This window comes from Plecotus auritus (genome assembly GCF_963455305.1).
Source record: "Plecotus auritus genome assembly, chromosome: 6".
NCBI classification, from domain to species: Eukaryota; Metazoa; Chordata; class Mammalia; order Chiroptera; family Vespertilionidae; genus Plecotus; species Plecotus auritus.
Window position 1 is genome coordinate 79,523,123 of NC_137773.1, and position 15,131 is coordinate 79,538,253.

Sequence of the window (15,131 nt, forward strand, 5' to 3'; positions counted from 1 at the left end):
TCACTCTCCAATATTTTTACATATTTGTAGAAAGACTTCCATAAATATTAAACACAAATGGTAATAGAGCAGCTAAGAGCTCAAATCTCCTCTAATAACTACGTATTTGGAAAGTCAGCCATTGGGCTCACACAAGCAGTCATAAACAAATTTCTAAAAATGGACAGTTTGAGCTGGGAGGTACGATAAAAACAGAATATCCATTTAAGATTCATTAATATTAATACCTATTGACCTGCACCATACTAAAAGCATTTTATTGAGCAGACAACTTCCAAACATAATATGACACAGTATAATCTCAATATTTTTCCATTCACTTAACAAATAATTTTTATATAACATAAATATACATAGGCATGGGGGATGCAAATAAGTAAATAAACCATCACTAAACTTAAAATGCAGTTATAGAGAGAATATATACATATATTAAAGTTAAATCACTGCTATAGGTCTAAACGAAGTAAGATAACAATACAAATGTCTTCAAACAATATGCTTGCGTGCCAAATGAATAGTAAAGAAAAGAAATGCTACAGATTTATAAGAGAGGGGGGTCAAAATGGGTTGCAGAGTTAAGAGAAGACATCACTGAGTGAGGAGGGCTAACTAAGTAAAAGGAAGCAAGCAAAGAGAAGAAAAGGAGGATTTAGAGAGATGCAAATCAAAACGACAATGCGGTACCATCTCACACCTGTCAGATGGCTATCATCAACAAATCAACAAATGACAAGTGTTGGCGAGAATGTGGAGAAAAAGGAACCCTCGTGCACAGCTGGTGGGAATGCAGACTGGTGCAGCCACTGTGGAGAACAGTATGGAATTTCCTCAAAAAACTAATAATGGAACTCCCATTTGACCCAGTGATCCCACTTCTAGGAATATATCCCAAGAAACTAGAAATACCCATCAGAAAGGATATATGCACCCCTATGTTCATGGCAGCACAATTCACCATAGCTAAGATTTGGAAACAGCCTAAGTGCCCATCAGCAGATGAGTGGATTAAAAAACGGTGGTACATCTACACAATGGAATACTACGCTGGGGTAAAAAAGAAGGAGTTCTTACCATTCGCAACAGCATAGATAGAACTGCAGAGCATTATGCTAAGTGAAATAAGCCAGTCAGAGAAAGATAAATATCACATGCTCTCAGTCATTTATGGAATATAATGAACAATATAAACTGATGAACAAAAACAGATCCAGAGACAGAGAAACATGGATTAGACCAGCCGTAGGCAAACTACAGCCCACAGGCCGGATCCGGCCCGTTCGGCTGTTCTATCCGGCCCGCGGAGCCGAAAGAGCGGAGGGTTCTCTTGCTCTCCCCTCCGCTCCTTTACTTTGAATTTATATTAGTTGACACAAACACTCCATCCATGCTTTTGTTCCAGCCCTCCGGTCCAGTTTAAGAACCCATTGTGGCCCTCGAGTCAAAAAGTTTGCCCACCCCTGGATTAGACGGTCAAACCTCAGAGGGAAGGTAGGGGAGGGTGGTGGTAAGGGGGAGAGATCAACCAAAGGACTTGTATGCATGCATATAAGCCTAACCAATGGACACAGACACCTGGGGGGTGAGGACATGGGGTAGGGGGATGGGGGATTAATGGGGGGATAAGGACACATATGTAATACCTTAATAAAGAAACTTAAAAAAAACTTAAAAAAGGAGGTTTTCTAAGTAAAGGCATGTTCTAGAGAGAGTTGATCTAGCAAGCAAAACAAAATGTGTATGTAGAGATGCAGGACATAATTTCTCCACCTATTAATATTCAATAATCACAAAACCACAATGGTTTGTTTATGTTTACCTTTCAGTGTTCAAAGGAGCATATTTACTTATTTCCTAATTTAAGGACTCAGCCCATCACCTATCCAGGTCCTCATCTTCCACCAAAGCAACAAACTTGGCAAAGTTAAAGTCTTTAAAACTCCCTTAGAAAAACAAAATATGATAAGTAAGTACAGTGTAAAGAGTCCTCAAGTTTAGATTGCAGCACTCCACTGGACCCTTTAGAGATTACTAAAGTCATGTACCTGACATCATGCAAACATTCTGAAACACAGCAACGCAGATGACAGTAAAAGTCAGGGAATCCAGGTAAGAAAGAAGGTTCAGGCTATGAAGTAAATGCAATGCAGGTAATTTGTTCAGGTTGACAGTCAAGATAAGGAGTTTACAGTAGTTATAAGGCTAAAAACTACCCAAAATACTACTGCTGATAGAAATACATACATGCCAAAGTATGAAGGGCCTTTGGAAGTGAGCCAGATCTACAAACATCCATACTCTGCTTTCTTTGGAGGCGGCCACCAGGCAACAACTCAGGGTCTAGGTCTTGGTCAACTGGAGATGCAAATGCAGAGTGATTACGAGTTTGCAACCATCTTATGCTATCAAGAGACAGGAAGAACTCTGACCCCTTCCTTCCCCCAAAAAAAGGCAAACTAAAAGGAAGACTTTGGAACTTGCTCTTCCAGAGCCAACATATCCATAAAGTTAAGCCTAGGCTTCAGCTCTTTAATGAATTTCCTTATTCTGAAAAAATATATATAATAATAATTGTGGGTTTTTAATGAACCAAAATGAAACCTCTTGGTTTGTATCTTGTCCCTGGATATTCATATTTAAATTTATGTAGCTAATTCCTTAAATCAGATATGTGTTTCCCAAAAGCTACTGTAGCAAACATACATCATCTTATTCACCCAACTCCTAATTTTCACCAGAAAATAATTATTCCCTTTTATTCCACTTTATTAACCCACAGAATTTCATAGTATATGCACAAGAAAATAAAACGTTTTTAACTTCTTAAACCAAAAGTTATCTGCAAGGGGCTCCTCAAACCCCTTATATTCAGAAGCAGTTGGGTGCAGTTTCTACTTTTGGAGGGATGTGGTTCCCAGCAACCAGCCTCGTGTTGTCAGAGACAGACCCTGCCTGAGCTCGCCTGTTATCAGGCCCAGTGCAGTCCTGTGTGGGAGCAGGAGCTCTGTACAGCACTTCTTCATGCCAGTGCACACATCTCAGTGTGCAACCAATGCTAAGTGGTTAGTGAGGAACTCCAGGGACCAGCAGGAGTAGCTGCAGAGAACTTACTGCTGGATGACATAGCTCTTTATGAATTAGTTCTTAAGAAGAGATAAGGAAATGGAGGTTTTCAGCAATGTAGTGTTTTCTCGGGGGCTCAGTTTGACAGCTGGCTACTCCATTCTGCAAACTCTAACATGGTTTTCTTTTTATCTGCTAACTACAGCACATTCAAGATTTTTTACTTGAGGTTTCATTTTCTCCAGCTGGAAAGCTATGAATTCCCTCACAGTATTTCATTCTCATGACTCTTGCCTTTTGGATAAAAATCTGTTAAAATATCAATTTTTTTTCAGTTGGCCAAAGAATCATTTTTGGCCTAATGTGAACAGTGCATTTTAGTTTTTCATACTGTATTTGACCCAAGCAAACTATCAATTACCTAACTATAAACTACAAATTTAAAAAAAAATCAAAGGTAAAACATGAAAAAGTTACAGAGGAAAATTCACCTTACCATGGAAACATCTTCAAAAGAGTTTATTTTATATCTAACCTCTAGGAAGACATTCAATGTCTCTAAATTTTATTCTTCTTTTTAATGTAATGATAATACATACATTCATCAAAACATATCTTAACTCTGCATTTCTTCCAGTTTCAACTATTACCAGTCTTAGCTGTATTATAATGTTAATTTAATATACTTACTCAACAAGCTGGTGGATCAGAAATATACCATGCTGAGAAACACTGCAGGTATGCTCACATGTAATGATACAAAAGTCCTAACAAAATATAAGGAACCATGTCCTCCTTTGTGAAGGGCAATAACCTTATTCAACCTTTTATAAGTGATCCAGTTTACAGAAGAGGTCCCAGCTGACACATACAATATGACAATCCCTGCTCAAGATAAAATCAAGCATTTGGCATAACCACACACATACACACACACACACACACACACACACACACACACACACACACACACACTGCGCCCAAAATAAGAGTAGCCTAAGCCAATCCCAACATCACCAAACCGAGATTTTATTTACTAGTAGTTACAGTTTTGGCCTTCCCAGAGTGAAATGTTAAACCAGTCAATCAGGAATTACCTGGTCAGCAATAGTTCGGTAATCTGCCTGATAGACCCCTGTTATCCACTGCCGAGAGGGAAGTAACCTTGAGGTAACCAACCCGATTTTTCTCCTAGTATACCATAACTTCCTCATTCTCACTCCTTTCTTCCTAGAATAGTCTTTCATTTTGTACAGCTGCTCAGAGCTCCTTTCTATCTACTAGACTGGATGCTGCCCAACTCTAATAAATTTTTGTTCTATTAAGATCTTAAATTTTTAATATGCCTCAGTTTATCTTTGAGTCAAAGTAGTGAAGTATCTCACCAAATGGGAAGAACATTATGATAGGACATCCGGAGGAATTACCTGAAGACCAAGCCACTTAGCCACTGTAATCCAAAAACTCTGGCCATGCCAATTGGGCACTATAACTAGACCTGAAGTTCAAAAAACAAAGGAGAAAAATAGCAATCACTGAACTCCAAATATATTCAAGCAACTCATCCTTCACCTCCCTAAGGAGACACATTGGGATGAAAGCGTAAAAAAGGGCCCCAAAGCCCTAGCTCCACCTCCAGCTCTGAGAACAATCTAAGCTGAAACAGTCCCTAAAGGCAGCATGGAAGGGGAAGAGCTGAGTTTAGCCTCAAAAGGCCCAGGAAGTTTAAATGGGCTCTGAGGAGGACAGCAAGCGTCCTGGCAGGAAGGAGCTAAGAGCAGGAGTCAGCCTCAGGAGTGGAAGCAGAGATCTGGAACACTGACATCAGCAGCAAGTTACAGAAAGTTTCTAACTCCAGGATGAACAGTGTCATCACTCAGATCATATAGTTACCACTATTTCCTAAGCAGAGACAGAATGAAATCTGAGTTTTAAACAGATGTCTGAGAGTGGTGCTCACAATAGACTGGGGAAAATGAAGACAAAAGACCAAGGAAAATGTGGTGGTTAATTTTGTGTATCAACTTGACTGGACTAAGGGATGTCCAGATGATATATTATTTCTAGGTGTGTCTGTGAAGATGTTTCTGGAAGGGATTAGCATTTAATTAAGTTCACTAAATAAGGAACTTGGCTCCCACTAATCCAACCTGATAAGATTAGAACAAAAAGGTGCATGAAGGATGAATTTACTCTCTAGGGCTGGGACCGCCATCTTCTCCTGCCCTTAGACACTCCTGCTTCTCGGGCCTTAGGACTCAGACTGGGACTTATGTCATTCCTTCAAAGTTGCACAGGAATCACACCACCAGCTTTCCTGGGCCTCCAGCTTACAGATGGCAGATCTTGGACTTCTCAGCCTCTAATACCATATGGGTCAATCCTTCATAATAAATCTCTTTCTATATATCTATATATATCCTATTGGTTCTGTTCCTCTGGAGAATCCTGAGTAACACAGAGGACAAAAACAATCAAGACTGTTGGGGAAAAGGACATTAAATACAGAGGCAAGGATCACAGATGAATGTAGCTAAGGGTTAGGAGAAATTGGGAGCATATTAGTGCCACTAGCAAAAATGGGGAAATTAAAATATGTATCTAATGTTTTGTACAGAAAATAGTAAGTTTGGTCTTAGAAATAAATTTAGGGTTACAGCGGGACATACACAGTCTATAAATATTTGCAAACAGATATAGATTTCAGAAGCTATTCACTGACAAGAGTGGAAGGGAAGAAGCTAGCCAGCCATGAGAAGGGTAGAAAGACAAAGAAGGGGCTAACCCCAGCCAATGCCAATTCTACTTATCCAAAGATAAGGCCATCGTCAGACACTCCCAACCTCTTACCATCTCTTGGCTTAAAATTTGATAAGGAGATAGATGCAAGTTCAATGGTTGAACTGTCATATGATGACAAACCCATGCCCCACTAGAAATCTGATGTAACTAAAGCTCTGGGCAGCATGGCAGAAACTCAGCTCTGCTCAGCCAAGCCTGGGCTAATGCTCTGAACTATTGGAAGGAGAGGAAGTGGCAGGTAAGAGACTGCCATCATATAACAGGGTAGAGTGACACTCCATTCTTCAAATATGGCCCACTCCTTATCACATACATTTCCATTTGGCTCCAAAAATCCTTTCCAGCTAATAAAGTGTTCTGGTATGAAAGGAAAAGCAAGTAACTTGGAAACCAGCAAACAATGGCGATGGCCACAAACGCCTACCCTTCCTGTCTTCTTCAATCCACCCTTCACAGACATACCCAGAAATAGTCAATATTTATTGACTATTTATTGTGTGCCATAATATATGTGTATGTCTATTATGTATGGTACTGTTCATAGGGACCACCTCTCAAATTGCTCATAACAGAGTATGCTAGAATCATTCAACAAATATTTATGGTCAACCTACTGTGTTCTAGGCACAAAAAATAAAACAATTCCCTCAAGTAGTTGATAGTCTAGTTCTACATTTTCACAAAACATTAGATATTGCGATGCTCTCTGACAAACTGGGAATTTATGATGGAAGAAAGTTAAAATAATAGGATATAGAATCCATAACTTTCACTCATCATACATTGACACCTCAAAATGATCTTTTGCAGAATTCAGTCTTTCGTACATCATCAGTTCGATGACTTTCATTGGCACAGAATGGCTGGGCCAGCCAGCTGCTGTGGCATGGGAAGGGGCCTGGCCAAATGCCAAGACAGCACAGTGATGGGTAGCAGGCCTCTGGGGCCTATAAAGGGGTTAAACCAAGGAGCCTCTACTCTGGTCCTTGCTGAAGGCCTCAAGGATACTGGCTCTCTTGGGGCTCATGACACAGCCTGATGTCTCCTTACCCAACCAGCCTCCCATTCCTCACTTCAGCTGTCCTCACTCTCCTCCCTCCCAAACCTGAGTCAGGGGTACACTGTGACCTCTGGACTAAGGGTTGCAGGCCAAAGTCCTACATGGATTGTGCTGAGCAAAACACTCTTTCCCCACCGCTGTTGCAAATTCCTAACTAGTCCCTGATCAAAGATTTGAAGATGAGCAGCTTCCCATCATTCTGGCCAATAGAAAAGTTTACCACTGGTCATAAGAGTGAGTAAGAGGAAACTCTGAAATTAACACAAATCCATCACCACTAGTGGAAAAACAATCAAGAGTTCGCACCCCATGGACAAAAGGTCACCTATGTTAGCGTCTCTGTGTTACATTGGTCACACGATGGTCAGACAGAAAGATGGCCAGTTTTGGACTTTGTTCTCAGGCATCGACCACTTGCTGGCTGATATCCACAAACTACATTGAGTGCTTGATGTAGGCAGCACCCTTTGTGAAGTGCTATAGACTAGGATAAAATAAGTATCCAACACAGCCCAGCCCCTCCCTTCAAGGATTGAAACATGGCTCCTCCTCTGGATAGCCATCTTCTGGGGAGCTCACCCTTGTATGGGAAAATAAGATATAGATTTAATAACCTGGGTAGCAACAAAACATCTAAGTAACAATGAAAGACCCAATAGCAAGTTTCATAAAATAGTACATAATTGTTTTTCCAGTAGAAAAGAAAGGACCCAGGTCAGAGAGAAAAGGGGTGGGTTTATTGGAGAAATTAATTCAAACAGGGCAAGCTTTGAGGAAGGATACATGGAAAACACAATATCTTACCTAAGCAAGCATTTATTTAATAGTCACTTGTTGAATGATTAAGTGAAAGGACTGACGTGTGGAATCCTGGATAGAATCACTTGAACAATTCCAGAAGCAGAACACTGAAACCAATGTGAGCCCAAAGATAAGTTCTATAGGGGCACCATGGGAAGAAAGGCGGGGGAGTAAAGATTAGATCTTGGAAGGTATGGAATACCCTTATTCCAGGGACTTCAGGAAAATACCTGAGGGTCTGAAACTCAGGGCAAAATAAAGAGCTTTAGATAGGATGCAAAGTGGAGAAATCATAGTTCTGTGTCCTACAATTTAGAAATAAATCACACATTGGGGGAAATTTTTCTAAAAGGGAAATTGTTTTCTGTCATTTTCTTTTAAAAGTCTATGTACATCACTGAAAATAAAAGAAATACACATAATGTCTTCTACATAATAAAGGAAAGAATTTGTCCCCAAAGATCTTTTCTTTGTATAAATGATGCCACTACAATTGCTGCTTCAATAAAAATGAATATTTATGAAATGTAAAATGACTTGGATTAACTTATTCCAATTTCACCCTCTAAATTTAGATTTTTAAATCATGCCAAAATGGAGATTTTGATTACAAAAGCAAATTGAGGAAGAAGAAAAAACTACTTGACAAGAAAAACAGCAGAATTTTTTTAAAAAAATGAACTTGAAATAGGGCTGACAAATGATTGGAGGGTGGTCAATTTGACTTTAAAACAACGGAGAGAGAGAGATCATCTTCAAAGTGGAATTATTTAAGTCAATAAAGCAGTCACATCACAAGAATCAAGTTATAAAATTTTAAAAAGGAAATAAAAAGTCACCCATCCAGTCTCAGCTCACTGTATAGCTCTCTAGCAGGCTGTTAGTTTCTTAGCCATTATTTCAGTTTCTTTGTGCATACATATTATTATTTTCCTCCCTGTTCACACAAAAGTTAGCATACTATATGCCACTTTTCTGACCTTGCTTTTTTTTACTTAACACATCTTGGCAATCTCTCCAAACCCATTCATATAGTTTCCATGTTCTTTCTTACAGCTGCATATTCCATTGTGAGGATGAACCATAATTTATTTAACTAGCCCCTGCTGATGGGCATTTGGGTTGTTTCCAATCTTTGGCTATTGAAAACAAGGCTGCAGTGAATAACCTGGTACAGTCATCTTTTGGCATGTGTGCAAGTGTATCTGTAGGATAAATTCCCAGAAATTGCATTCTGGGGTCAAAAGGTATATGCAATTAAATTTTTTATATATATTGCCAAATTGCCTTCCCTAAGAGTTGAGCCAATTTCCACTCTTGCCAGCATTATAAGAGAGTGCCTTTTTCCTTAAGGCAACAGAGTGTATCATCAAAGTTCTGGATGTTTGCCAATCTGAAAAATGAAAAATGGTATTTGCATTCTCCTCATTATGAGTGAAGTAGAGTATCTTTTTATATGTTTAAGAGCCAAATGTACTTCCTCTTCTGGAAACTCTTCATACCTTTGCTTATTTTTCTAATGGATGTTGGTGTTTTCTTATTATTTTCTAGGAGCTTCTTATATACTAGAGGCCTGGTGCACGAAATTCGTGCATGGGGCGGGGGTGTCCCTCAGCCCAGCCTGCACCCTCTCCAATCTGGGACCCCTTGAGGGATGTCCGACTGCCCATTTAGGCCCGATCCCGTGGGATCGGGCCTAAACGGGCAGTCAGACATCCCTCTCACAATCCAGGACTGCTGGCTCCCAACTGCTCGCCTGCCTGCCTTCCTTATTGCCCCTAACTGCTTCTGCCTGCCAGCCTTATCACCCCCTAACCACTCCCCTGCCAGCCTGATTAATGCCTAACTGCTCCCCTGCCAGCCTGTTTGCCCCTAACTGCCCTCCCCTGCAGGCCTGGTCACCCCTAACTGCCCTCCACTGCAGGCCTGGTCACCCGACTGCCCTCCCCTGCAGGCCTGGTACCCCCCAACTGCTCTCCCCTGCAGGCCTGGGTCCCCCCCAACTGCCCTTCCCTGCAGGCCTGGTCACCCCCAACTTCCCTCCTCTGCTGGCCTGGTCACCCCTAACTGCCCTCCCCTGCAGGCTTGATCGCCCCCAACTGCCCTCCCTTGCAGGCTTGGTTCCTCCCAACTGCCCTCCCCTGCTGGCCATCTTGTGTCCACATGGGGGCAGCCATCTTTGACCACATGGGTGCAGCTATCTTGTGTGTTGGAGTGATGGTCAATCTGCATATTACTCTTTTATTAGATAGGATAGAGGCCTGGTGCACGGGTGGGGCCAGCTGATTTGCCCTGAAGGGTGTCCCGGATAAGGATGGAGGTTCCCTTGGAGCATGGGGCAGCCTGGGCAAGGTGCCTGTGGTGGTTTGCAGGCCGGCCACACACCCAGCCCCCCCCCCCCCACCCCGCAACCCAAGCAGAGGTCCTGGGATCTGGGATTTATTTATCTTCTACAATTGAAACTTTGTAGCCTGGAATGCAGCCAAGCCTTCTGCTCGCTCCGTGGAGGCAGCCATTTCTGTTGGGATTTATTTATCTTCTATAATTGAAACTTTGTAGCCTTAAGCGGAGGCCAAGGCAGGCCAGGGCTGCAGAAGCTTGGCTTCCTCCATCGCCGGGGGCAACCCTAGCCTCCTGCTCTCTCCAGCCCCGTGGCTGCCGTCATTTTTGTTGGGATTTATTTATCTTCTATAATTGAAACTTTGTAGCCTGGAGTGCAGGCCTGGGCCGGCCAGGGTGTGCGGAAAGCTTGGCTTCCTCCATCGCTGGGGAAACCCAAGCCTCCCTCCTGCTCCTTCTGTGGCTGTAGCCATCTTGGTTGGGTTAATTTGCATACTCGCTCCTGATTGGCTGGTGGGTGTGCCTTGTGGGTGTGGTTGGTGGGTGTAGCAGAGTGGTGGTTAATTTGCATATTACTCTTTTATTAGATAGGAGGATTAGGGATTCTAGTCCTTCACCTATGATATCAGTTGCAAATATGTAATCTAGTTTGTCTTTTGAATTTGCTTATGGTAATTTTGCCTGCAGAAAATTCTTATTTCGATGTGATCTAATCTTTTAAGTCTTCTGATTTTCAAGTCATGGTTAGAAAGGCTTTCCTCACACCAAGATTATAAAAGGAATTCTCCCTTTCTCATATTTAAATTGTTTCATTTTCTACATTTAACTAAATGGAAAAACAATATAGTAGGTAACATCCCAAACTCTAAAACCAAATTGTCTACATTCATATCCCAAATCCACCACTTATTAGTGATATGATCTTGGATAAGTCACCTAACCTTTATGGCCCTTAGTTTCCACATCTACAAATGAAGAATAATAATTACTTTATGTTTAAGGTGCCTGTGGTGGTTTGGTGCCTGCAAACATAAAGTAATTACTACAGTGCTTGGCATATAGTAGGCATTTAATAAGCATGAGTTATTATCATCATCTATCTTTTGGAACTTATCCTGTCTTAAAATGGAAAGTACAATTTTTTTTCTTCCATATGGCTACCTAATTGTCCCAAGACCATTTAATGAATATTGCATCTTTTCCCCACTGATTTGAGACATCACCTTTTTCATATGCTACATTTCCATATGTATTTAAGAATTTCTGACCTTTCTTTTCTGCTCCATTGACCTAGCTATTAATGGAACAGTACCACACTGTTTGGAAGGGCTGGTTGTCCCTGTTTACTCTTCTTTTAGTTACCGTAACTATTCCTATTTATTTTCCCATATGAATTTTTTAATTAGTATATCCAGTTCTAGAACAAAATAAAAATATCATTAGTATTTTTATTGAAACCACATTACCTTTATAAATTAAGTTAGGGAAAACTGATATATATGTTTCCTGTTCAGTCTTCTATCCAAGAACCTGGTATGTCTTAATATTTGTTTGTCTTTTTTTTTTTTTTTTTTTTTTTGCATCTTTCAGTAGTGTTTTAAAGTTTCTTCACATAGGTCCTGCATATTTCTTGCCAAGTTTACTCCTAAATTTTAACTTTTCTGGTTGCTATTATAAATGGGGTGTTTTCTTCCATTATATCTCCTAACAGGTTGTTTATATAGAGTAAAGCCAATGGTTTCTGTCTAGTAAGAATATACCCTGATATCTTACTAAATTATCTTGGATTTTCCAGATATGTAATCCTATCAACTGCAAATGATGTTAATTTTACCTTATCTTTTCCAATCTGTACATCTCTAATTGTCTTCTCTTGTCTGCACTGGCTAACACCTACAAAACATCCTACCTAATAAAGAGGGAATATGCTAATTGACCCTCACACTGTCACAAAGATGGCAGTGCCCACAGCCAATAAGGAGGGAATATGCTAATTGACTGCCCCACCCTCAAAGATGGCGGCGCCCACAGCCAATAAGGAGGGAATATGCTAATAGACTGCCCCGCCCTCAAAGATGGCGGCGCCCACAGCCAATAAAGAGGGAATATGCTGACTGCCCCACCCTCAAAGATGGCAGCGCCCACAGCCAATAAGGAAGGAATATGCTAATTGACCCTCACGCTGTCACAAAGATGGCGGTGCCGACAACCAATAAAGAGGGAATATGATAATTGACCACCATGCCCTCAAAGCTGACAGCACCCACAGCCACAAGATGGTAGCGCCCAGTACCCTCAACCCCGCCGGGGCGGCAGGCAAGCCCGGCTGCTCCGCGCACCTGCCTGTGGAGACCCCCAGTCCTCTCAGCCCCCCAGGCACCCAGGGCCAGCCCACGCAGGCAAGCCTCAGATGGCGGCTGCCCAGCTGACTCCCGAGGCACAGGCAAGCCTCAGATGTCAGCTGCCCAGCCGCCCAGAGCCGGCCCGAGGTGCAGGCAAGCCTCAGATGGCGACTGCCCCGCCACCCAGGGCCACCTGAGGCTCAGGTAACCAGGGTCGGCCGAGGCTTGCACTGCAGGCAGTGGCAACAGCAGAGGTGTGATGGGGTGTCGCCTTCCCCTGATCACTGGGTTGCCTCCCGCCCCTGAGGGCTCCTGGACTGTGAGAGGTGGCAGGCCAGGCTGAGGGACCCCCTCTCCAGTGCATGAATTTTCATGCACCGGACCTCTAGTGTTAAATAATAACCAAATTACCCAAAGTAGGCCTGTTAATGCTTTAGGCAGCCTTGAACAAATTACACATTTAAAAAGTTTGAAGGTTTGAATCTTAACTTCTTGCAAACTAGAAATATACCAGGCCACAGTTTATAAAAGGATGGACATTTTAAGAACACAAAAAGGATTAAAGCTTAGATGATAATCCTTAACAACAAAAGTATTTAGTAATAGTGCACACCTGCTACTAAGGTTGAGCAAGAGTGGACCACCTCCATATTCTTTCTTGGTTGAGACTCGTACAGTGGTTCCCAACCTTTTTTTGGCCATGCCCCACCTAAGCATCTCTAAAATCCTGATGCCCCCGCCCATGACATATAATTCTTATTATTCAAAAAGTGAACGCCTATTCACGTGGAGGAAACTTACAAGGCCACTAACTTGATCTAAACAAGCTTCCAAAAAACATGGCATCCATGAAAGAGAAAAATAAAAGAACGAAAGTACAAATGAAGTACTGAGTAAGAAATCACTAAGAACCCTAACCGGTTTGGCTCAGTGGATAGAGCGTCAGCCTGTGGACTAAAGGGTCCCAGGTTCAATTCCGGTCAAGGGCATGTACCTTGGTTGTGGGCATATCCCCGGTAAGGGGTGTGTAGGAGGCAGCTGATCAATGTTTCTCTTTCATCAATGTTTCTAACTCTCTATCCCTCTCCCTTCCTCTCTGTAAAAAATCAATAAAATATTTTTTTAAAAAGAAATTACTAAGAAATTGTCTAAAAAAATAATAATAATATGAAAAAATAGCAAATAAAGTTTCAAAACACATAATAGAGAACTGAAATGCATAAATATGTCACAATATATATTTATATACTGTCTATGTGGCCCCTAGAACCATAAGAAATGCAAAAAAATCATTGTTAATAACTCATTCTCGAATTATCCCCCTTAAAAATCAAATTGCACCCCTGTGGGGCCTGTGCTCCATGTTGGGAAACACTGCTCTAGTAGAAACCTCTAATGTTTCTCCATTAAGCACCATGTTGGCCTTTGGCTGAAATTGACACACTTTATCAATGTTAAGGAAGTAGCTATCTCTAAGTGTTATTATCAAAAATGGTTGTTAAACTGGTCCAACAACTTTTCAGCATCCAGGGAGATAGTTACATCTTTTTTGTTTGATCAATTAAATAAATTATATTAATAGATTTCCTAATATTGACCCATCCTTGCATTCTGAGACTAAATCTCATTGCTGGAGCCTGCGTATTCATAGTTATTTTACAATTTTGCATCTATATTCATACATACAATTGTCCTGTAGTTTTATTTTGAAGCAATCTTTATCAATTTTGGTTTCAATGTTATACTTGCTTCTTTAAAACAATTTGACAATTCTTTCAGCATAAATAATATTGAAATTATCTGTTCTTTAAATATTTAGTGGAAGTCCCCTATAAAACTGTCTGGACATAATGCTTTAGGAGGAAGCAACTCCTTGACAATTTTTTTTTTTTTTTTTTTTTTTTTTTTAGAAAAATCAACCTGTTTAGATTTTCTACCTCCTTCTGCAGTCAGCTTGGGTCGATTGTATTTTCCTAAAAATTATCTAGTCCATCCAAATTTTCAAACTTACTTTCAAAGAGTTAAGCAAATAGTCTCTTACTATTCTTAAAATTTTCTATTTCCATTATTCCCCCTCAGTTCTTATCTTGTGTATTTGTACATTCTTCCCTTTTTCCTTTATTAGCCTAGCTAATAGTTTATAAATTTTATTGTTGCAGTTTAATTATTTTTCAAAGAGCCACCTTTTGGATTACTTATATAGCTCTACTGTTTTTCTATTTATGTTTAAAGTTCTGAAACAAATACATCTTTAGCAGGTGTGCTACATCTCTTCCTCACCCCAAAAAGGCATCACAGCAATAAGTGCAGTGAACACTAAGAATATAAAGGCAAGAAATAGATTAAATAGGAGTTGTTAATGTTATTGGAATATCTCCAAATCCCAAATACCTGGTCAAAAAAACAGATTAGCAATGTTTCCAATATGAAGAGAGAAAAAAAAAGTGCCATACAAAGTAAAATCTGGGCTTTTACCATACTTAACTCATTGGAAATAAGATCAGTTTTAACTATAATAAACCTACATTTGAATAACGTAAGAGGTACTCTGGGGTTTTAATGATAAGCCTTCCACCTCCTTCCTGCCTATCTCTAGCAATTAATTGCCCACCAATTTAGTTCAACAAGCATGAATCCCCCATTTTCTCCAATCCCAAAGTTCTCTCAGTATTGCTTTATAACCAGACACTAAAACAGAGCAAAACCACCTCCACATATAAGAT

At 40.7% G+C, this 15,131-nt stretch overlaps 1 protein-coding gene across 2 annotated transcripts in view; it reads right to left on the reverse strand.

Moving 5' to 3' along the window:
* The window catches only part of MSRA (methionine sulfoxide reductase A), a 411,741-nt gene that overhangs the window by 390,789 nt on the left and 5,821 nt on the right, over window positions 1-15,131 (reverse strand). The window contains exon 1 of one of the 2 annotated variants that reach the window (XM_080676195.1): window positions 2,245-2,401. The exons of the other annotated variant lie outside the window; for it this stretch is intronic. Within the exon in view, the coding sequence (XP_080532321.1) occupies window positions 2,245-2,296 (52 nt within the window). The 5' untranslated portion in view covers window positions 2,297-2,401. Of the gene's footprint in view, window positions 1-2,244; window positions 2,402-15,131 lie in introns of those variants that run through there. 2 annotated transcript variants of the gene reach the window in all.